We start from the raw sequence: 25,903 nt of genomic DNA, 5'->3' as shown, positions 1-25,903 counted from the left end.
TCAAAACATCATCATGTCTACTATGAAATGAGAATGATCAACGTTTGTATTAGTCTGATACTTTATACTTCCTCAAATAAATCACAAAGCTCTCCAATAGCTTGTCCTTGAATATCCTTACCTCATCTTGGCTGCTGATTCCTCTGCAGGTTCTCATACTGTACACACTACAATCAAGTCATTGTGATATTTTATTTATGAATAGATTTGTGAATTCACTTGCCACATATTTTTATAATATTTATTATGTGCCAATCTCCATTCTTCATCTGAGAGCAGGAGTTAATATAGTGTGGAGCAAGCCAAAGCCCCTGTTCCACTTGGGGCAAGTATCCTTTAATTCATTTAAAGGACAGTCTCTGTTTTTCTTAGTAATGATTTTACAATCTAGTCCCATGTCCTTGATGATCACTTAATACTAAATGACTGTTACATGTAATAACAAAAATTAGAATATTGTGCTATAGCTAAATACTACAAATATAAAACACCCTTGTGGATATATTTATTTTACTTGGCAAAGTCAAGATAAGAGTTTCATCAAATCATTGGTATTCCAGGTAAATTTCCAAAGAAAAGGTATCTCAATTGAGAAAAAGAACTACAGGAAGGCAGCCGATTGAAGAACAAGACAAATTCTCTTGAGCCCAATCAATCATACTTTCCCATTACCCTTCTGCAATAATTTGAACCCATTCCTAAGCATTTGGCAGATCCCTTATTCCCCTTCTGACTCAGGAAAATCTGATCCCTGCAAATGAATACCACGTGATGGCATCTTTTCCTTCAATCCAACTGTGGGTGTCTTTCAAACTTACTTTTAAAAAGGATGCCCATGTACAAAATTACTTCTAGATAACTATTTGCAAGGAAGCAACTTACTAACTCTCCCAGTTAAGTCACTGGTAGAAAAAGAATAGGATTATATATCTTGTGCTTTCTTAAATTTATCACTAACTGTATTACCTAACACATTTTCAATTAAATGCTCTAATCTGTGGGAAAATAACACTTGCAGGATTCTTAGGGGATATATCTTTAAATATTTTTAAAGGTTAAAAATACAGTAGGATTCATAGAGGGAAGAGCAAGCAAACTAACCACATAAGCACCAAATATACAAATATTTAGCTCAACAAGAATGATGGTAATAATACAGAACTAAGTCTACTCCCCTCATTATGTCTGATTTGCCTATTCCCTTCTATTATTCACAATTGCACATGCTATTTCATAAATGTCAAAACAAAGGTATACTTTATTTGCTCTGCTCCTTCATACAACTACCTACATGGCGATTTTTAGTTTGATTTGATTTAGTCTTACCCGAGTGCCCCTGGCTCCAAGTAAGGGTTCATGCTGAAGCAAGTTGGTAACACTACCCTGGTATTAGCAGGCTGTCTCTGTCCATTGCCAAGAGGCTGTGGTCCACTCGTGGATATTATAAGAACAGAACAGCTAAAAGCAACCTCTAAAAACTTGCTACCTACCTCAGGATGGGTCAGGTTAGTCAAACAATTAAAGAGAAATCAAAATTTCCAACTTGGGTATTTAAAAAGACAGAAACATAAAACGACTGAAAGAACTGAGTTTGGATAGGTCACTCATTCTGTTTTTAACACATTGGATAAAAGCACAACTACTATAAAGAAAATACATAGCTATAAATGTGAGAAGAGTGATCTTTTGAAGAAATATCCTTCAACTATGTGAACATTTCATCAGAGGAACACCCTGGAAGCATATATTCATCTAGTGAATGTACTTTATTTGAATATTATCAATCCTCTAAGCATGCACATCATTCATATTGTCAGACTTCCATCCAGATCTACAACCCATTATAATAACCTCTGCTTAAGTTGTATCTTCACCAATTAAGTCCTCATTCTTATTTGAAAATTATTTTGGACTATTAGACATATAAATGTTTACATCTAAGGCATCTTCCTCTAATATGGGAAATCAGGAAAGTGATTATGGTATAAAGGTGAGTTTGCTGAAATTACATATCTTTAAAACCCAAGGATGAAAGAGGAAGGACGAATGGGATGGAGGGAGGGAGGGTGGGGAGGGAAGGAGGAAGGACCAAACAAACAAATGACCAAGGGATCCAGAAAGACAGAAAAACATCAGTCCTTAAGAATTGTGGAAATGAAGTAAAACAGAAAAAAAAATAGGGGAGTCAGTGTGGTAGCCACAGGGAACCACAGGGAAAATACATTAGGTACCTCAACAAGAGTTACCTATTTAACATCTAAATCACCACTGCCACTGTAGTTCAGTAAAGTTTAACACTGGTGCCCCTTCTTCCTGAATCTATATAGCCTCCATTCTAGCCTAAAACCAAAGAAAAAGGTTCACTAGCTATTTCTGCCAGCCCTCTCACATTCTGTTGTTGCTTCCAGTGCACTCAACTTGCTAGCAGCCCACCCGCAGCATCTTCCCTCTTTGATCTTGCCAAGGCCATTTTCCCACCATTCTTAAAACAATTACCCAAGTGATGGCTTCAATGCTGGATTCTCATAAGGCTGCAGCCAGCCAGAAGCCTGTGCTGCCCTCAGCCTTGTGAAAGAATATGCCAGGCATCAGTGGAAACTCTCCAGTGAGGTTAAATTAGTAGGGGGTCAGGAAGCTCTGAATGAGAGAATACCATGGTTGCTGTAGGGCATAATTCTTTTGACTTGGAGCTTAATGAGCCTCCACTTCAATAGGACCAATAGGACCTACGTGTCCTGAAAGATAAGAACAAGGAGGACAGAAAGGCACCAATCACCTCATCTGGCTGCCTCCTGCACAGGCAGTTCTTGGGTTGAGGCATGGTTCACAGTAACTCACCAAGAAAATAGGTCTAGTTATCAACCATCCCAACATATCTCCACAGATATCAACAAAGGAGGTACTAGAAAAGAATCTGCAGAGAACCTAAAAGGGTGGATTTCAAGAAAAAAAGTTTTTTCATCTTTTTGTCAGTCTTGGGGCTTGAATTCAGGGCCTGAGCACTGTCCCTGAGCCACTTTTTTTTCTTTTTTGCTCAAGGCTGACACTCTACCCCTTGACCCATGGTGCCATTTCTGTTTTGTTTTTTCTGTTTATATGGTACTGAGGAATCGAACCCAGGGCTTCATGCATGCTAGGCAAACAGTCTACTTATAAGCCACATTCCCAGCCCAAGAGAAAAGTTTTCTGTGTCCCTGAGGAAACATTTCAGCCTAGAGTTTAGGGCATAGTGACTGCGGAGAACTTCAGGAAAGATAGTTATTGAGATTAGAAAGACGAGATGAATTTTAGGGTATGCATATCAATGAGAGCTTTCTAAAAGAAGACAAAATATATAATGCCCAAGCTCTTGTAACATTAAAGTAGTATAATCTCTCCTTGACCAAAGAGAATATTACCCGAAAGATCCTTAACTTAGAAGGCTAAAAAACACTCTTTAAGCAAAAGGCCTATTTGGAGAAACTTCCACTAGTTAGGATTTACTAAGTATACTAATAGTTTTCCCTGGAATAACATTATTCCTGAGGAATAAAAGGAAAGTTCATGAACACATTTCTAAGCCATAACCACTATGTGTGTGCACGACAAAGGAGATCATGCAGCATATATCCCTCTGCCTTCAAGTGTGGTCGGTCTTCAGCCATCTCCACCATAAGAAAACTTGTCTACTTATGAAGACCTTTCTTAGAGTAGAAGTGTTCACAAATTTTGTGAAGAAACCACACAACACAATGCTTACCAGATCTACTCGATACTTAAGAAATTTTACCCACAAATGATCGAGATGTAATGAGGGTGAGTCAAAGCTCAAGAAGAGCAAGTTTTCCATTGAATAGAAGAGGTAGGACAAACACTATTCATAAATAAGTCAATCCAGCTGATAAGAGGAAAAATAAGAAAAAAATTTCTGAAGAAAAATAAGAATCAGTTTATTTTTCTGAGATATAATGCCACAAACCTTTATTTACATAAGAACTGATTTGAGTTCAGAATGGAAGACATTATGGGGCCTGTGACACTATCAATCATTTACAATCAATATTTCTACCTCCCATGTGAAAGTTGGTTATACACTACAAACAACAATAATTGAATGACCCATGTGAGATATCTAGCCAATGGATCCCATCCATTAATTAGAACTTGTTAATACAGTAAAGCTACATGTTTTATAGGAAGGCCCCAAGAATCCACTAAAAATCTGTTCAACGAATGCTCAGAAGACCCTCAGAGAAGTGAAACTAGGACTATATGTCAGGTAACTCTTCTAACAAGCAAATTCACTAAGAACTACAGATTACTCTACAGTGTATATATGCTCAGACTCTCAAGACAAGAAGGTTTCAGACATTGTTCCCAGTTACTTTCTAATAAAGAGGCCTAAAGGGTACAGCAAAGTACAGGCAGAAATTCAAAGTGCCAGTGTACAGAGTATAAGGATACACTGGGTACCAGGCCACATCCAAACCAGAGAAGAAATAAGTTCTGGTATTACTTTACACCAAATGTGAGTATAGTTAATAACACTATATCACATAATTCAAAATAGAAGAGTTGATGTTGAATTTTCTCACCACAAGGAAATGCTAAATCTTTCAGATGATGGATAACCTAGGTATTATATGTTGATCAATACATAATATATAAAATGTATCAGAATTTCACCCTGTAAGGATGTACCACTATTATCTGTCAATAAAATAAGAAGGTAAAAAGATACAGAGGTTTCTAAATCTGAACAGGTGCCCACATTTGCTCTTTGGGAATTGAACCAAAGGATGATTCAGACCTAGAGACAGGCAGCAGGGCCCAAAGAAAGAAGTCATGAGATACCAGTTTTATTCCTGGCTCTATCCAAGAGTGGCCATGTGATTACCAACAGATGCTTCTCAACAGTTATCTTAGTTTCCTTAGCTCTAATCACACACACACACACACACACACACACACACACACACACAATTTTAATGTAGTTGTAATTTTCTTGCAAAAAATGAAACTTTAATGTATAAGGTACCTAAAGACATCACACACATGAGGCTTCCTTATTTCCAATAAAGTAACCTACTTATTTCTGAGACAGTAAAGTCAAGATGCAAGACATTGCCTGATATTAACACTTTAGGTTAAACAAACTGAAGTTAACGTTTATGCAAATCAAGCTAAAGGATATCATGGGTTACATGTCACACCTCTTGGTAAATTATGAGCCCATAACCCAACTCAAATCCAAAAAGATTTTCAGTACTTAAAAGCAGAAGGCATTTGTAAGTCAGGAGATCTGGAACTAGGACTATTCTTACAGGGGACAGGAATCAGAAAACCAATAAAAGCAGGAAAGACACCTTACATACAATAGCCATTGGGTATTAACACTTATGTTTGGTCTCGAGTTCATAAAGCTTTCAACTTGTTAGAATGGAGGCTCATTTCCCTTAAAAGAACTCAAATGTTAAAGTAGAATTTAATACGATGTGACTGTCTTAACCAAGTTATACTTTAGCATCAACATTTGCTAGACTATACCCATTCCCAGATGTTCAAAACTTACAAGACTTGGATGTACTTCATTATGATGACAACTGACATGCAAGATCAATTAATCACAACCCAGCAATAAAGTTCCCTCTATTTCACATGAATACAGTTTAGTGTTGCAATTGTGTAAAATCTACATGGAGACTAATCAGATACATATTTAATTGTAAGTTTAATAGTTTGAGGGCTCTTGTATTTGTCAAGGGAAGGCTCCATTCTGATACACTAATACTTGACAAATTCTCTGCCAGCCACATAATTACATTCTAAAAACTAGTCTTTAAGCCACAGCCATTATCTTGGCCAGTGTATTCTCTTGTTGGAACTGAGAATTGGATTATATCTTGTCCTATACTTTCCAAGACTGCTTTTATTCCCACATGGATCTGCAAAATCCAAAAGGAAAAGGTGTGGCCATCAAGATGCATATTTTACCAAGTATAGGAATAACTTCCCAATGAGCATGGGAGAAAAAGGCCATTCTAATTGCAAGATACTTACAGCACTTTAAAATATCTGAATCATCATCATTTTCTAGTTGTTCCAAAATAAAGCTTTTAAGTCTGGTAATAAGACATCCTAGTTATCTGTCTGTTTACCTACCTGTCACAGGTTTAAGGCAGGATGAGGCACTAGTAAGAATTTGAGGGTGGTTAGCTTATAACAAATGAGCAAATGGGAATTGTCCTTACTGTGGAGATTTCGTATTCTGAAGCCTAATAAAAGAACTTTTGGACAGGGAAAGTGAACTCCAGAGTTCACTTATATCAGTACTACTGTAACCAGGAATAAAACATAGTACTTCCCTACTTAGAAGAATATACAAGCTGCCAATTCACTAACATGGGGAAGCACAGTGCCCTTCATTGCCCAGTTCATTGTCCCTTAGGCTAGAGAAACCATACCTCTTCTTCCAGCTTCACCACCTTTGCCTGGGCATTACTCAGTGCCTGGTCTCGGATTTCAATGTGTCGTCTTTGGTCCTCGTTGGTAGAACGGGCAGTGGCAAGCTCCACTTCCAGCTTTTCCTTTTCCCGCAGGCTTTCTTTATCTGTCAGAACATGAAATGTCAATACTGCCATTTTGGAGCTGGCTGAAAGGCTTAATTAAGCAAAACTGATGAAATGGACATATTATTTGATAGCCTACTCATACATACATACATATGTATATACATATATACAAAAATCAGAAGAGAATGTATGGTCCTTTCCTTAACTTTGATCATTCAAAATGTTCTTCTCATTGGTAAAAGTGAACTAAGCAACCCAAGGGTGGTGATGGGAAGGACAAAATGAAAAAGAAGGAACAGATGATACAAAGCAAAAGGAAAGAAATATATGTCTGACCCGATCTGGAAGATGTAGGTTATTTTTTTTTAGTTTATTTTTTTTTGCCAGTCTTGGGCCTTGCACTCAGGTCCTGAGCACTGATCCCTGGCTTCTTTTTGCTCAAGGCTAGCACTCTACCTCTTGAGCCACAGCACCACTTCTGGACGTTTTCTATATATGTGGTGCTGGGGAATCGAACCCAGGGCTTCATATATACAAGGCAAGCACTCTTTCCACTAGGCCATATTCCCAGCCCCTGGAAGATGTAGTTTTGTCAATGTTCATAGAGTTCATAAGCTTTGTAGATTAGATTGGTGATGTTCATCAGTGGGAAGGTTAAAATGTATATGATGAAATTTATGTAATTAATCTCAGTAACGAAAAAAGTGTTCTTACACTGGAAAATGCAATCAAAGCCAATAAAAATTTCCCCCATTTTTTCTCATTTTATAAATAAATTTGAGGAAGAGAAAAGACCCCAAAGCAGAGAAAACTGAAAGAGTTTTCATTTCAAACATCTGATTGAAGTGGTATTTCTTTACGGAGAATATACAATGTGTCAAAGTTTGTATGAGATGATATATCAAGATGGTTAAATATATATAATAGACTGAATCCATTCAAAAAGTTTAAAACATGTCTTTAATACCTGCCCTGCCTTGACTTTGTTGACTTGAACATGGGAGTTACCACCATTCCTTTGTCTTAAAACTGAATGATAGAACCTCTGGTTTCTAATCTGGCATAAGGACTTTAGAGTTTCAGTGTCAACCCTAACAACCAAAAAGCTGAACTAAAAATCAACAACCCTACTTAGATTCTTCAGTAAAGTTATTTCACAAGGCAAACCTCTGTCTTCAAATTTGGAGAGATATAAAAAGACAGGGAGAATCATAATTTAGGTGATTAGAAACCCATGAACAGAAACTAGGGAAACTAGCAACAGGCTTGAACCTGAACTGTAATTAATGAATTGTTGGAGGAGTCAGTGTGGGTAAGCCTGAGAGATAAGTCCACCAGGATCCAGTGATGGTAGAACTTTGTGCTTTGCTGAGTTTAGCCTCCAGGAGCTCATAGTGATGATCAGAGAAAAATGCCCCAGTGTTATCATGTGGGAAGGAGGATAAAGTAACCATTAAGACAGATACCTTGGCATTCTGTTCTTAAGAAGTCATGCCCGAAGAGACACTATTTAACCAGAACCTAATCTATTGAATTTTTTTCAGATCTTAACTAGCTTGGGGAAAAAGTAATACCCAACTGCAGCCTGTTCAAACCTGCCACGTGGGAAAAAGAAAACTCAAAGCTGAACACTGTCTGCCTACCCTATACTACCCAAGGGGAAGAAAACCTGAGCAATACTGGTGAAGCTCACAATCACGATGCATAAGATCTCTAACAAGAAAAAATTGAATCTAAAATGACTAGGAGGAGAGAGATCACAAAGATTAAATAAGAGATAAATCTGATTGAGAATAGAAAGACCATTCAACAAATAAAACTAAAAGCTGGTTCTTTGAGAAAATAAATAAAATTGACAGACCCCTTCCAAGACTTAAAAAAAAAGAAGAGAAGAGACTCATATATGTAAAAACAGGGACTCCACCAGAAAAATTACAACAAATACACAGGAAATTCAAACAATTATAAGGAACTATTTCCAGAAACTTTGCTCACTAAAAAACAATAATTTTACAGAAATGGATCAATTCAATGGATCAAGTATAAACTGCCCAAACTGAATCAAGAAGAAATAAATCAACCAAATAAACCAATAACCTACAACAAGATACAGGATGTAATCAAGAGATTCCCAACAAAGAAAAGCCCAGGCTCAGATGGATTCACGAATGAATTCTATAAAACCTTTAGTGAGGAGCTAATACCAATACTCCTCAAACTCTTTCACGAAATATAAACAGGGAGAAATCCCAAACTCATTCTAGGAAGCTAATATCATACTCATCCACAAACCAGGCAAAAACACAACAAAAAAAGAGAATTACAGACCAATTTCACTAATGAACACAGATGCAAAGTTCCTCAACAAAATATTAGCTAACAGGATCCAGAAACTGATCAAGAAAATTATACATCACGATCAAGTAGGCTTCATCCCACAGACTCAAGGATGCTTCAACATCCACAAATCAATAAACATAATTCACCACATCAATAAAGCTAAGACCAAGGACCATATCATCATCTCAGCCAATGCTCAAAAAGCCTTTGACAAAATACAACACCCATACATGTTAAAAGCCCTGGAGAGAACAGGAAAATAGGAAAAATTCTTTAAAACAATAAAAGCCATATACAACAGACCAATTGCTAATATCATATTAAAAGGGGAGAAACTAAAACCATTACCCTAAACTCAGGAACAAGACAAGGATGCCCTCTTTCCCCGCTTTTATTCAGCATAGTGCTGGAATCCCTAGCCATAGCAATAAGGCAAGCAAGAAGGACATCAAAGGGATCTACACTGGTAAAGAAGACCTCAAACTATCCCTATTCACAGATGACATGACCTTATATCTGAAGGACCCAAAAAACTCAGTCCCCAAACTCCGACACCTAATAAACCATTTTGGTAAAGTAGCAGGACACAAAATCAACCCACAAAAATCAACAGCTTTTCTGTACACCAGCAATGTACAAGCAAAAAAGGAAATTGTGGAAATAATACCATTTGCAATAGCTAAAGAAAGAATAAATTACCTAGGATTAACCTAACTAAACATGTGAATGACCTATTTAATGAGAACTATAAAAATCTAAAAAGGGAAATCAAAAAGGACACCAGGAGATGAAAAGACCTCCCATGCTCATGGGTAGGCAGACTCAATGCAGTGAAAATGGCCATATTGCCCAAAATGTTATACAAATTCAATGCAATCCCCATCAAGATCCCAGCAACATTCTTCACTGAAATAGGGAAAACAACCTATAAATTCATATGGAACAGCAAAAGACCTAGAATAGCCAACGCAAATCTAGGCAAAATAAGCAGTGCAGGAGGTATCACAATACCAGACTTCAAGCTCTATTAAAGAGCCATCATAACAAAAACAGCCTTGTACTGGCATAAAAACAGACCTGAAGACCAATGGAATAGGATAGAAGACCCAGAAATAAAGCCGCATTCTTGCAGTCAGCTGATATTCGACAAAGGAGCTAAAGACATACAATGGAAACAACACAGCCTCTTCAACTACTGGTGCTGGGAAAACTGGGAAGCCACATGTAGAAAACTCAAAGTGGACCCTTGATATCACTATACACCAAGATCAACTCAAAATGGATTAAGGACCTCAACATCAGACCTGAATACTTGAAACTACTGAAGGACAGAGTAGGAGAAACACTAGAACTTATAGGCACAGGTAGAAACTTCCTGAATAGAGCCCCAGGGGCACAACAGATAGGGGAGAATCTCCACAAATGGGACTACCACAAAATAAAAAGTTTCTGCACAGCTAAAGACACAGCCACTAAACTAGAAAGACAGCCAATCATATGGGAAAGGATCTTCACCATCACAGCAACAGACAAAGGCCTAATATCTGTCATCTACAGGGAACTAAAAAAACTAACCCCCTCCAAACCCAGTAAACCAATTATTAAAAGAGCAAAGGAGCTAAAAAGAGAATTGAGATGAAAATGGCAAAGAAATGTAGGAGGAAATGTCAACATCCCTGGCAGTAAAAGCAATGTAAATAAAAACAACCCTGAGATACCACCTCACTCATTTAGAATGGCCTATACTCTGAACTCAGGCAACAACAAATGCTGGAGGGGATGCGGGGAAAGTTGGAAGGGTTCTTTCTCCACTGTTGGTGGGGGTCCAAATTAATGCAACCACTTTGGAGAACAATATGCAGGTTCCTCAAAAAGCTCAGCATAGACATGAACTATGACCCAGCCATACCACTCCTAGGCATCTATCCTGAACAGGTCTCAGGATATCATAGACATCTGCACATCCGTGTTTATCGCTGCACAATTCACAATAGCCAAAATATGGAAACCCAGATGCCCCACTACAGATGAATGGATCAAAAATGTGGTACTTATACACAATGGAATACTACATAGTGATTAGAAATGATAAAAATATTGGTCTTTGCAGGGAAATGGTCAGAACTTGAGCAAATAATGTTGAGTGAGACAAGCCTAGAACACAGAGAACAAAGGGGCATGATCTCCTTTATATATGACTGTTGGGGGTGGGGGGGCAGTAGAGACCGGGTCTGCAAAACAATAAACTTCTTTTCAGATGGTATTTTCACATGTTTGGGTCAGCCATTTTACATTATGTATCTAAAACCAAACAACCACTAAACATAAAAAGGTCTAAAATAGACCTCTCAGTGGATCACAATAGCTCAACAGTTATGTACACATGATCATATAAGATGAGGATAAGCAAAAACAACTCCAAGAAAAGGACACAGGAGGATTCTATTGTTGACGTTACATTTAAAGTTCTAGGTGAATTTCCTTTGGCGTACCCTACGTGGTTACTGTATATGATTTTGATGTACTGGATATTGTATATATGCCTACCTGATCTAGGGAAGGGAAAGAAAAACGAGGGTGTAAGATATCACAAGAAATGTACTCACTGCCTTATTATGTAACTATACCCCCTTTGCACAACATCTTGTCAATAAAATTTAATTTAAAAAGATTCATAAGATCTCTGAAAGATTCAGACCTAATCATAGTACTAGATAGCACTGCCTTCTCCCTCCCTGTCTTATCCACACTAGACCATATATTCTGAACAACCACACAAGGCAGATATTATTTAAATACCAATATACACAGTTCCTCTTGCCCTATACATCATACCCATAACTCATTAACAAAATAAGGCAATGCAAATCACACCATCTGAAAAGACAGAGCAAGTATCAGAACCTTAGAAGGTCATGATTAACATGTTAAAAGGGTTTATGGGAAAAATAGCATGTAAGAACACATGAGTGAGTAGCATAAATAGAGATGAGGAATTTGTAGAAATTTCTAAAAAAAAAGAATTTTTAATGGTAAAAAATTAAAACTCAGGCACTAATTGTCTTACTTAACACATAATATTTTTAAGAATAAATAAGACAATAAATTAAAGGAACTTATTATATGGAGGATGATTATCATCACCAAGATTAATGACAATACATTTTCATAAGATGCTCTTCATTGAAATATGACAGGTTCTTATACTGATTTTTAGAATTTAAGAACAGCAATTCTGCATTTTAATCAATTAAATATTACATCACAGCTATAGGGGACCCTTGTCTGTGTATATCCAGTGCCACTCTAGGACTTTTTTCCTACATAAAACCTCACACTGAAAACTCAAATGGGAAAATGAGTAAGATACAAGTTTGAAAGCCCAACATACTACCTCAAGAACTTAACCTTAAGGTTTAGAAGAATCTTTAATGGGGCAGTTTGTTGGACTTTATAGATGTCCCTTGGAAAAAAATGGACATTTATTGAATAGTTAGCACATACCAGGTATTACACTAAGTTAATCCTCAGAACAACCACAAGGTGTTACAATTTTCTTCTTTATTTAGTGTATGAGGAAACACATTTGAAGAATATGACTAAGCTGCACAAGGTCCTACAACTGGAAAATAAAGAGTAGAGTCCATACTTAAACCCAGTTTATACAAAACTCATTCCATTATACTCAACTGCAGGTTGATTGGCCTAGTGGCAAGAGTGCTTGCCTCACATACATGAAGCCCTAGGTTCGATTCCTCAGCACCACATATATAGAAAATGGCCAGAAGTGGCACTGTGGCTCAAGTGGCAGAGTGCTAGCCTTGAGCAAAAAGAAGCCAGGGACAGTGCTCAGGCCCTGAGTTCAAGGCCCAAGACTGGCAAAAAAAAAAGGAAAAGGAGCAGAGGTTTAGTGAAAAAAGGAAGAAAAAATCTGTTCCAGAATGAAAGCACAACACAGAAATCCAGGCAGGGAGGCAAATACTGTAACAGAAGATCAAACAAACTTGTAAAAGCTACCTGAAAGCTGCATGAAATGACTTGAAAGGGTCATTGGGTGGCCTAGCAAAAATGGAAGACAAATCCCTTCCAAGCAAGAGGCACAATGAGGAAGGCTGGGGCAGGGGAAATCAACTTCAGGCATTTGCAGAAATGAGAGTAGTTCATCTGTTTCCCCTAACTCATTCTCCCTGTGGACTCAATCCACTATGAAGTTTTTATTGCTGCTTTTATTACAGCAATTGGAAAGAATTGGGCATTGTCTAGCTGGGTGGAGTCCATTAGGGACCGATAAAGTAGAGGATTAATTTATTGTTACAGTTCTAGATGTATTTTCAGACAAAAGAAACACTATAATGAGGAAGGCACAGCTCTGCCCTGCTCTATACCATCCAACTCTACAATCAGAATCACTAATTCAGGCCATAGAAGTGTGTTACCCACCCCCACTCTTGCTGTCTACCAATGCATAACGACACCATACAACCATAAGGACTTAACTAAGCCAGCCTTGGCTACAAGTTGGAGGTTCCAAACAAAAATCAACAGACTTGTCTGTCTTATGTCTACCAGAGCTAGCTTATGTAACCACCTAAGGAAATTCCTCCCTTGCTGAGGGAACCCATGTGGACTAATATCATTTCTTCAGCTAGCCATGATAACAGTAATAATTCTAAGGGGCTCTTTGACTTAATACAAAGAGAAACATGTAATATGGTTAGATGTTGCCACAGGCTGCCTCCCTTCCCTGACGTAAGAGGAAAGAACAGAAGCTTCCACGTTCATGCATGAATAATGGAAAAAAATCTAGATGACATTTATTCTGTTCTGGCTGTCTTTAAAAGCCAAAGAAAACTGTGTAATCTTTTAACATACTTCACTGTCATTCAGATATTCATACCAGGAAGACTTACTTTTTGCAAAGAGCTGAGAAATGGTTTTCCTTGTATCTTCTGATCCTTCATACTCCTTCTCTGCAAGCTGCTTGTTGGCAGTCTCTAGACGTTCTGTGGAATTTGGAGACAATCAACAGGGCCTCAAACATAAACTTCCAAGCACATGGTGTTGCCTTCTAAATACTGACCTTTCACAAAGCAAGCCAGTATCTTCTTGTCAAAAGAAAGTGAGTGACACAAACTTGGATTTACAAATGTGAGTCTCAAAACAATACTAGAATATGGCAGGGATCAAGGAAATAGTACTTAGCACTGGTAGACCTAAGTACAGAACTTTAAATTTCAACAAATGAATCCACCCCTGAATACATATAAATATACCTCTCATTAACCAAAAAAAAGTATCACTATTATTAAGAAGTTCTTAAAATCACATCATATCGAGTTAGGAATCATGGTGGCCATATAGTCCATGCCCCTTGATCTTAGAGATAATTAAAATCTAAGATAGAAAATACTCCCAAGGTCAGTAGTCTTAAAGGTGTTGATGATGGCTTCAAGTAGAAATATTTTTCAGCTTCTTCAATATCAAGATAAACATAATAAAGGGGAAATAAGGCCTACAAATAATAGGCAGCATCACTATTTTAGAGCTTGCACAAGCAAAGAAAAATACCTGACAGGTCTATAAAGGAAGAGAGGCTGTACAAATCATGAGAGTAGGCAGGTAGACCAAGTCTCCCGAAGGAGATGCTGTCTGATGACCTGACTAGAAGGCCAGTCATGTCTAACCTCCACTTAATCTAAGTTGAAACTATTATTTCATTCACATGCACATGTGCACACACACACACACACACACACACACACACACACACACACCATCTTGGTATAGGTCCTATAATTTTTCTGTCCATACCAAATGAATGGATTGGACAAATCCAAAGTGACTGACTCTTTCCTCAGCCCTTTCTATCACTACTTTGAAACTATCTCAGAAAAACAAAGTCAAAATCCTGGTATGGTGTTCTGTCAGTAATTTCAGAAATTTCAGAACTCAGGGTTTGGATTAAGAAAACTAAGAGTTTAGGGCCAGACTAGTCTACACAAAAGAACTACAAAGCCAAGCTTCTTTGTTCTCTCACCTCTCAGATCCCTATTGAAGTCATGCATTCTCCGAATCTCGCCCTCTAGCTTGTTCCTCATGGCTTTCTCCAGAGCTTCTCTTTTGGAGGAAGACTTCACAAGATTCTCATACGCCTCTGAGACACGCTGGATTTCTGTTTCCACCTTAACATAAAAAAGCAGGTGGTGATGATGGTAGAAGGTTGATGGAGAAGGTGGTCTGGAAACATGCACAATCTTAGTGACACCTTCTCCCAGAGCTTACAGATGGCCAGGTCTCCAGCATAATTATAACAGACAGAAGAAAAAGAGTTTCAAAGAAGACTGCCCAAGTTCAACCACATCTCAGCAAATTAACTGTTCCATAAGATTTGTCTGGGATAGGCTATTGCTATAACTGTCTTGCTCTACCTATTTATATATTTTCCACTTTCAAAGAATGTTATATGACAGTATAAACTTCATAAATAGTATTATAATTTCTGAAAACAAATTAACTTTGAAAACGTTAGTAACCATGTATATTGCATGCAAAAACTTATTTCAGAGCATTCAAAGAGCTTTCAAGGGGCTGGGAATATGGCCTAGTGGTAAAGTACTCGCCTCGTATACATGAAGCCCTCAGCACCACATATATAGAAAAAGCTGGAAGTGGCACTATGGCTCAAGTGGTCGAGTGCTAGCCTTGAGCAAAAAGAAGCCAGGGACAGTGCCCTGAGTTCAAGTCCTAGGACTCGCAAAAAACAAAACAAAGAGCTTTCACATGTTCATTTCAATTTTTTTCTGAAATCTGCCTAGGCAAGAAAGTGAAAGTAAAATTGCCTTTCCCAAGAGCAAGTCAGAAGCAGAGATAACCCTTAAGAAACCTAAAACTTTAATGCCATGAAATATAATTTGAATCAATTTTAAGAGATATTTAACCAAGGACCAATTATTAAGAATGAATGAGTATAGTCACATTATTCTTACCCATTCATTCTTACCCTCAAGGAGCTTTGAATATATTCAAGTCAATGAAGACCACATGATATACCTTTAAGATGGTGCAAATTGTTGATCCAGACCTGTTGACATGGTACGAAGCAGGGAGTGGCATAAGGGAGAATGATAGAGGGAAGTGAGTTTGATCTGGATACATTGTATGAATTTATGGAAATGACATGATAAACCTCTGCTTTACAACCAATGTATGCTTACAAAAATCATAAATAGAATTAGGAGTACTATAAATCACAGAGAAGGAATAAATAGTATTTCGTGGTTGGAGAAGGAAAGGAAAATGATTTCAGGGAGAGGTGGCATTTAGAGTCAGATCCTGAATGCTGGGTCAGATTTCAATGGATAGAGGTGAGGGGAAGGGTATTCTATTCTGAGTGAGCAAATGCATTCCCAGAATGACTAGTAGTCTCATTTGGCTGGACACTGTGGTGTAGGCAGAGGGAGGTTAGAGAAATATGGCTATGAAGATAGATGGAGTTAGATCATTAAAAGTTTTCATATGAGGCATTTGAAATTTATCCCATAGTCATTGGGAAAACAGTGAAGAATTTTCAGCTGAAATTCATGATTAGAATTGTGTTTTATGATGCTCCTGTAGATCTTGTAAAAATAAGAGAAAATTTAAGGTAAAAGAACTAACAAGTTGGATAAGAAATGTATTCACGGCCTTACATATGAAACTGTAACCCCTCTGTACTTCACTTGGACAATAAAGAAAAAAAAAGAACTTGCCTAAAATCAATTAGAAAATAAGAAATTAGACTCCAGAGTCCTTTTCTAATCAGTAGAGCTCCACTGCACACATAAAAACCACATAGATTATTTGCATATAATTTGTATGAGATAAATAAACCCATGGCCTATTAGGCAATTTTCAAATTAAGCTTGGCTCCTGCAACCATTCTGCATTTCTCCTCAGGGTGCTTTATGGGGAGAAATGCCAGGCATCCAGTGAGAAATTGGGGAGAAAGGTAAGGTTACTGAACACCTCAGATTCAACTGGCGCCCATCTCCAAAATCCTGCCAGTGACAGGACTGCCTACAAATAAATGAGACTTATGTCACTGAAAAGAGCAGACCTGAAGGTGTTTTGCTTCTTGCAGGTGGCACCATGATAGCAGCAAAGAAGGTGAAAACTGGTGAATGGCATTTAAAGACAAAATCTACCACAATGGCAAAGCTTTTGCATAAAATTAAAGTGCTAGGTGGAGAAAATGAACACTTCCATTTCAAAAAGTAAGCTTGATGCTCATTGTTCTACATAGTCTTGAGAGAATGATAAAGGCTTCTCACTTCCTTGTTGTTTCCAACTTCCTCACAAATATCACATCTGGAAGACAGTTCTTTTACCAAGTTATTCAGACTACTGTTGCAAGACCCTCTCTATTTTTCTGGAGATACTATCATAGCCCTTTAGAAGGGCAAGGGAAGCCACACATGTACCCACATGATCTTCCAGAAAAGAACTTGTAGGATGGATGACAGTGACTTCCATACTTACATGGTTTACTTATTACCATTATGAACCTCAGGTGCTGTAATATATTTCCAGAACCATCTGGTGTCTATCTCATTCTGCCACCTTCTTTTTCCTCTTCATACCACCTGTCCTTGCTTTTCACTTCAGTGTTAACCTAGCCTCCCATTTCTCCTGATACTTATACAGTGCCAATGGTACTTATTTGTGCCATCTTTCCACATCCAGCAAACAAACAAAAAAAATGAAAAGCTATTCTTCACTAATTACCCCAAAGATGGGGGGACAAGGTAACCCTGGACTGAGAGTATATAGAAGGATGTCAACTATAAATCTAATTACCCATAGTTCCTTGTATGTGTGGCTACAATTTACTGTGCCAATATAATATGGGACAATAGTAGAGTTAAATTCAGAAGAAGACCACAAAGAAACCAGTCTTTTTCTACCTCCCAATAACTTCCATCTAGATATGGAAAAACTGTAGAAGATACAGAGTTTTGCATCTTTGCTGAATATAAGCCTTCCTCCACTTTAGGGCCCAGATGTGGTACTGGCAAATTCAAAGCATCATTTAGGCCCCTGAAATTTTCACTTCTGGAATCTTCTAAAGACCATGCTGTTGATTAATATAAAGGCAACTGCCCCTCTCTCCTCCATCTTCAGAATAGTACACATCGAAAAGAGATCATGCCACCTGGACTCCATAATGGCAAAAGCTGTAAAAAAAAAAGTTGTCAAATACGTAGCTCTATTCACCAACAGTCACTAGAGGTAAAGACATAAAGTTCCTAGTTTGGGGTACTTAAGAGTTAAATTCCCAGCTGCAGAAGACAAGAGGGGGCCAGGGAAGAATGTGAACTGCGGACACACACTTTTTTTTTCTATTTCCTCAGCCTAGGGCTGTCACCTGTCACCCAGCTGTGGTGCTAAGTCCTTCTTGACCCCCCACACACACCAGAAAAAAAGAGAGCAGATGTTAAATTGAAGCTATGGAGAAGGACCAAAGCAAAAGAAGGGAGGAGGGCCTGTGCTGAAAAAGCATACTGAGAACTCCCACTAGGAAATGTTCTCTGAACCTTTTCCTAAACAACGCAGGCCAGGCACCAACTTGAACTAGTGAGATTTTTTCTAGGAATTATAAACTATGGTTTTATATTTACGATTCAAACTAAAATGAGGAGGATAGAATCAATACAAAAGGGCTTCAAATGCTGCCAAGTTCTGCCAAGACACAGAGTCACCAGTATTCCTGAGGAAGAAGTACCAATCCTGCCTTTGGAAACTGTAGAACAATCAGTTACATCTTGCTTGGGGATGTGGGGTCTGAAGAACCTATGCAAATTTCCCTTCTAATATAATTATAAAATGTAATTTTCCTACATACAGAGGCTTATTCCTAAATTGGACCCCATCAGATATAAAATTTTCCCAAACCTCTCCATGACTAATGTAGGAATATTAAGTTCTACTAATTATAAGATTTAAAGGAGGCCCTTAGTGTCCCATGATGGAAGCCTCACCTTCTGTAGTCTTGCCACCTTCTCATAGCATCCTTCCAGTTCCTGCCTCAAGTTCCGGTTTTCATCTGAGAGGATCTCAACCATCTGCTGGGCTCTTGAGACAATGGCAAAAGGGTCAGCTGGCATAGGCTGATAGGATGCAGACTGCTGAGCCCGAGGCATGACTGAGTAGGCTTCTCCCGGCTGCTGTTGCTGTGATGAAGTTAGGCCAGGCTGGGAGAGACGGTAATGATCCCCCTGGTGAGCCTGACTAGAAAGAAAATGCTGTTGTGATCTAGGCAGGTGAGCTGAGTGGTCGGCTTGGTTTGTGACCAAGGGGTGTTGGGCAGGAGATCTAGTAGATGGTGGAGACTGAAGCAAGGGTAAGGAATTTCCAGATGTCAGAGAAGAAGTAGGGCTGTGAGGCTGAGAGTTCCTGGCTGACAATGACAATGAGATGTCCTGTGTTGGCCTGCAAAACACAAAGGGCAAACTTTGGTTAAGTTCTCTCCTGAGGCACAAGAATGTGACGCAAGGAAGCACCATGAGGCCACCTGAAAAATGAGGAATAGACAGCATTAGACATTCCCAGCCCAACCTTCTGTGACTGTGACTGAAAAACAGACGTGTGAACCCATGGAGCATCAAACTAGATGACCTGGGAGATCACTTGGTAAAAAATCTAAAAGATGTATGCATGCCTCTATACTCATTGCTTAGGCATTCTCAAACATTCCTCTACAAAGTGATTTTTATGTCATTATTTTAACCTAAATCTAAGGTTAGAAATAACATTTTATATATATATATATTGTCTAGCACACATAAATATTAAAATTCAATTCACATTTACAAACTGGTTACTTGTCTAGAAAAAAAAAACAATAAACCATCAAAACATACCCTTTATATTCCTATCTGCAACTCCCTCTGAGAATTCATTCATTCATAAAATTTTCTCAAAGGTATAAAGATACTTCTTACACTTGACATCAAACACTTATTATTTGTAATAACTATCTTGTAGTTATTACTCTTTTTATGATGCCCATTAGCAGTAACTATACTACAACTTGGAAGCACACACTATCTTTCTTATACTAAGTCATAAAGTGTAAGGACTGAAAAAGCCTTTAAAATTATTTAGTCCAACTAGTCATTGTACCCAGAAAGCAGAAACTTTCTTTCCAAGTTGCCATTTTCTGGCCCTTTCACATACAATGTAGTGATTTCTATGTGCTGAATCTCAGATCGTCAACCTACTGTTGACAAAGTTCCATTATCATCACTACCAAGAATAACTACCTGTGAACACTGAGGACAACAGCTTGTTCATCCTCTCCAGCCAATGCCCAGCTAACCGCATTTGCTCCCACATCCAGTGGACGCTTGTCCTGCAGTTGACACTTCTCAATCCAAGGACCACAAATGGCTATGAGCATGGATTTTGATCCTGACAAAGTTTTTTTTTTGTTTTTTTTTTTTTGCCAGTCCTGGGCCTTGGACTCAGGGCCTGAGCACTGTCCCTGGCTTCTTCCCGCTCAAGGCTAGCACTCTGCCACTTGAGCCACAGCGCCACTTCTGGCCGTTTTCTGTATATGTGGTGCTGGGGAATCGAACCTAGGGCCTCGTGTATCCGAGGCAGGCACTCTTGCCACTAGGCTATATCCCCAGCCCCCTGACAAAGTTTATAGAGACTTTCTCTACTGTTCACTAGCTGTTCGACCTTGTGCAAATTCCTTATTCTGCATGAGTCTATTTCCTGAGAATATACATAAACGGCAAAACAGGAGGTTCTTCACATTTTTTAAATAACAGTACTTTTGACTCTTAACTGTGGGTGGATCTTTATGCTAATTTGCTTAAAAATCATGGAGGAACTAGGACAACTTACCAGGACCAATTAACTTTTTAAATGGAATTCCAGATGCTAAAACATATCCCTCCCACACACACTCCAGTTACTATTTTAGTTCATTTATTCCCCACCAAAGCTTCTGACTATTAAGGGCTTTTTATAGCTACAAAATCATTCCAAATACTTTCAATGGACACTTCATAACCTAAATGGTCACAAGATAATCGATCCTCCTCATATCCTCAGTTTTATTCCTCAGCCCCTGCATGCTTCCATTGTACCCAAGTTCTCCCCAAGTTCATAAATATGTCACTAAAATAATTGCTGAATTTTGGAGAAGACATGAAGATTACTTGAATATAGAAGAATTGACACAGAAGCATCTATCCTGAACAACAGGTCTCAGGATATCAAAGACATCTGCACATCCATGTTTATCGCTGCACAATTCACAATAGCCAAAATACGGAAACAACCCAGATGCCCCTCTACAAATGAATGGATCCAAAAAATGCGGTACCTATACACAATGGAATACTACATGGCGATTAGAAATGATAAAATATTGGTATTCGCAGGGAAATGGTCAGAACTTGAACAAATAATGTTGAGCGAGACAAGCCTAGAACACAGAGAACAAGGGGAGAGACAGTAGAGACCAGGTCTGCGAAACAAAAATTCTTGTCAAATGGTATTTCCACAGGTTTGGATCAGCCATTTTACATTATGTATCTAAAACCAAACAACCACTAAACAAAAAAAGGTCTAAAATAGACCTCTCAGTGGATCACAATAGCTCAACAGCTATGTACATATGACCATAAGACAAGGATAAGCAAACTCTATTGTTGACGTTATATTTAAAGTTCTAGGTGAATTTTTTTGGCGTATGCCACGTGGCTACTGTATATGATTTTGGTACACTGGGTATTGTATAGATGCCTACCTGATCTAGGAAAGGGAAAGAAAAACGAAGGTGTAATCACAAGAAATGTTCTCACTGCCCTTTTATGTAACTGTACCCTTTTTGCACAACACCTTATCAACAAAATTAATAAAAAAAAAAAAAGAATTGACACAGAATTGACATGATTATAACTGGAAGGTTTCTGACATGCCTAATCTTTCTTTCCAAGAGTTCAAAACATTTAGTCCCCTTAGAAGCCTAGGAACTGTTTATAAATGTAGTCAAAGAAGTCCCATTTTCCATTCAAGGAGCCTTCAATTGCTTCATGGGCAAAATGGACTTTGCTCTTTTGTCTTGAAGTAAGAGCTATTTTAATTCATAGATATCCCTAGAGTTCAAGTATAATGTGCTGGGATGTGCTAGAGATTTTGCATCTCCTGAGCAGAACCAAATGGGCTTAAAGTTCATGTTGCTTGATCTGCTTTGCAAATTTAAGAAACATTACTACATTAACTTTCATCCTTATTCTCAGAATTTGAAAACCTAATGCTTGCGAAGTATTCTCTTTTAAAGACTCAACACCCAGTTCTGAACTGGGCTTCTTCTTGGTTCCCCTGGGTCCCATAGAGCAAACCATGTCTTTCTCTCAGACTCAGTCTGCTGGCCTTCCTCCTTCCTGGTGACTGAAAGGCCTTTCCAGGCCCTGGACAGTACAAGGACAGACCACAAGGTTTCTGGGATGTGTGGTTCAGGATTAGATAAGCCCAGGATGAAGATAAGCAGAGATGAGGTGGCAGCAGCCCCTCAGTTCCCAAGCTAGAAAAGGAAATTGATCTTAATGCACTATGCTGCTGGAAAATCTAAGGAAGTTCATCACTGGCAGGTTTGCAAACAAGCAAAGGCTTGGGCAGTCACAAAAGAAAAATCTCTCCAGCAAAGAATTCCATTTGGGCTTCAGCATCCGCCCACTACCAACTAGAAAGGACAATCTGAAGAGTAGAATGAATTTCCCTCTGAGAAGAGGGTGCTGAGGGAATAGGTAGAGAATTCTAGGGGATGTCAGAGGAAGTAAAAATATACCCGAGATTAAAAACTAACAGAAAGAGAAATGATAGTAAAAATAAAAGTAGCAGCCACTTGAGCAGAACACTTTCCAGGTCTTTCAATAACACAGCAGCTGGAAATGTTCCCCACTGACACATTAACCAAGAACAAGCCACTGGGCAGACAATAGAATCACATGATCTCAGGGAAGACATGATCTGCCTCCCCAGATACTTCCCCACCTGCCTGGCAACCTGCTACTTCCTAAGACTACCTGGGCCACTGTACTATTGTCCTGCAGAAAAAGGAAGGAATGGTCATTGATATAAGACAGAGATCACTGGGCAAAATCACTCTCTTTAAAGCCCGGGGAGGTAGGGTGTGTGGGGGATGGGGTAGGAGAAACACTCTTCCAGAGACGGAAGGGAAAGACAAAGGGAAATTCAAAGCCACTCAACACAGCTGACATAGCACCTTTTACCCTGCTACTACCTCTTTGTCTGGCAGTCCTCACACCCCTGGACACACAGAGAACAAACACACAGGCACACACAGCTGTACATATGTGTGCAACCCCCCCACACACACACATATACTCTCATTAAAACAAATACCATTAATAGCCCAAGCCAACATCTCACCACTAAAAAACAGTGCCTATTCCAGGCTCTGAGATGGTGAATCTGTGAATCCTGGAGAGGACTGCAAATTCCAGATTTGGTTCCTCTTGCACAACCAGCTCTGCTCTGAACCACAGACTTAGGTCACCCTGAGATTCTACTCAACAAGGATTTCAAGAAACCTCAGATCTGGGCATGATTTCAACAATTGAAAGGACATGGCTGCTTTATAAACAGAAATGACTTAATTTTTTAAAAGCAGTTGATAAATATATAAACCACGATTCACAAAAGCCTTACTACTCAGGAAGACAAAGAATCAGAAAGTTAAAAATTCTTCAGATGGCTTGGGCTTGTTTTCCTTCTGGAGCTCTGAGCATTCAAGATTTTTCTTTTTTTTTTAGGTAGGAAGGAGAGCACGGAGACGATGAAGTAATCAAAGGACTGTTTATAACATTTTGTTCACTTGAACAGCAAACCTCCAGTATTTCATTGCATATCTAAAGGCAAACAAGGGGTTTTTTTTGTACATTATCAGTTCTAGATTTTCTTTTTTGTATCGTGATCTCCAATTTGTGGATTAAGAATTTAGCCTTTGAATTGTTTTCTGCTAGAAGTATTTACTTGCAATGGTATTCACAAACCAAACTATATAGCTAATCTGTTAAAGAAAATAAAGGAAAAATGTGTCACCACCTAAAATCACTGCAATTCCGGAAAGCTCTGGCCAGGAATCTGTCAATAGGTACCACTCCCTCATACAGTATATACAAAAAGGTTACAGGCACAATTTGCCTGATTTAGACCAAAATTTCAGGCCAACTTTTCTCTGATTTGGACTGTTTCATTCTTCATTAAGCATACCAATCACACAGCTACTGTCCCATAGAGAATCAACTGTTAGAGCATACTTGTGTGTTAAAATGTGGAATACTGGTAGTGTTAGGATGCTTGAAGCCCTGGATTAGATTCTCAGCACCTTTGCGGAAAGAGAAGGCTGTTCAACATGGTCTCTGTTACTTCAGGGGACAGAAGAAGAATGAAATCCATAGATAATCTAAGAAAGAAAAATTATAATTATATTTCCTAGAAAAAATGTATACAAGCTAAATTTCTCTGGTGGTTTAATCAGTATGGGAAGAAAAAGAAAAGCCCTTTGTCTCATTATTTATTTAGCAGATCAAAGGGCTTTCCATCTAGTTTCAAACACTGTGGGAGTCATTTCAGATCTCAAACAATACTGGTGAATGAGTTCTGAAAATAGCTTTCCTGGGAAGGCGGGCCATATGCTGAGCCAGGCTTTGGCTTCTGCTCCACATCTTAGCCAACACACGCCCCTCCCACAAGGCAACAGATCATACACCCATCCCAGTCTGAGGAGTCCCAGACTCTTCCATACTGATCTGAAAAGCAAAACAACACCCTCCCCCCTCAGCTTCATTGACATTTTGCTGGCTTCAATGAGTTTCCTCTAAAGTTTTCAGTCCAACAGAGCACTCCCTCCCTGTGTCTTCTGTTTCTTTGGGCCTGGGCCTGGGAATAGAATTCTTACTCTGGTTTAAAGCTGAATAGCCTCTCTGCTTATGTCATTTCCTGTTCTAAGACACTTATCACATCTTAGGCTTAGGCCCTTTGAAAGCTGCAGAGGAAGTTTTAAAGGGTTAAAAGATCAACCTGGGTTAAGGGAGAAAAAAATCATAGACCAGCAAAGTTAGAAGTGGAGCCCAAAGTCAATTGCCTCTGATTAAAAAACAGAACCTGTATCTGGAAGGAATTATCAGGAAATATCAGGTGATTTCTCTGACTTCTACCCTACTCCACCCCAAGTGACTTCAAACCTAGACCTTCTATGCCAAAAGAGTAAGGAGGGGACAGGAGCCAAACATCAAAGAGATCATTGACCTAATCTGTGTGTCACCTGGGCCTTCAAATATTATGACCACCAACCATTTCCCTGGGCACAGAGAACAGACAACACCCATAAATGTCATCATTACCCATGGTTTAAACCTTCTTCCTTATGATGGGAAATATACTGACCAAACTCCTTACAGAAGAAAGACAAAGCAGTCTAGACTACAAGAACCTCAAGAAGGACAAGGTGAGTCATATTCTTAAACCTGCTCGTGTATGTCATCCCCCTACAGTATGTGAGCATTTAACATCTAAAAGAATCACAATAATTCTCTGGAAAAGCACAACTAATGAAAAAAAAACATTTGTTTGTGATAAGATACATATGGAGGGGAATGCTTGGAAGTAATGAGATGCTGCAAACTAACATCCAAGATAAATTTGTTTCTGCTTCTCAAGAAAATGCTTAATAACTCAGAGAAACATTCACACTTCCTTCAATATCCTAGGAGACAAGAGAGCCAGTAGGTACTAAAATCAAGATTAATTTTCATCTTCTAGGTAACTAACTATGGCAGATGAGACTAGTAATTAAGATTGACAAGCAATTTGCTTAGCTGAGGGGGAGCCATGCATTACATAGTTTGTTATACCAAACACCTGCCCATTCCTTCCCTTAAGACTCCCAACACAGCGTCAGAAGCTGGTTGGAGATGAGGTCAGGAAATGACATA

The 25,903-nt window shown here is 38.6% G+C and overlaps 1 protein-coding gene across 2 annotated transcripts in view; it reads right to left on the bottom strand.

The window, feature by feature from the left end:
- Amot (angiomotin) overlaps positions 1–25,903 on the bottom strand; it is a 65,587-nt gene that overhangs the window by 20,035 nt on the left and 19,649 nt on the right. For both annotated transcript variants that reach the window (XM_048336109.1, XM_048336108.1), the window contains exons 5-8: positions 18,908–19,358; positions 14,929–15,073; positions 13,802–13,894; positions 6,444–6,589 (exon numbers count right to left, since the gene is read on the bottom strand). In XM_048336109.1, the coding sequence (XP_048192066.1) occupies positions 6,444–6,589; positions 13,802–13,894; positions 14,929–15,073; positions 18,908–19,358 (835 nt within the window). The remainder of the gene's footprint in view (positions 1–6,443; positions 6,590–13,801; positions 13,895–14,928; positions 15,074–18,907; positions 19,359–25,903) is intronic.

Source organism: Perognathus longimembris, chromosome 28 (genome assembly GCF_023159225.1).
Source record: "Perognathus longimembris pacificus isolate PPM17 chromosome 28, ASM2315922v1, whole genome shotgun sequence".
Taxonomy (NCBI): Eukaryota; Metazoa; Chordata; class Mammalia; order Rodentia; family Heteromyidae; genus Perognathus; species Perognathus longimembris.
The sequence above is the reverse complement of the archived record's forward strand: the minus strand, read 5'-3'. Positions and strand labels throughout refer to the sequence as shown.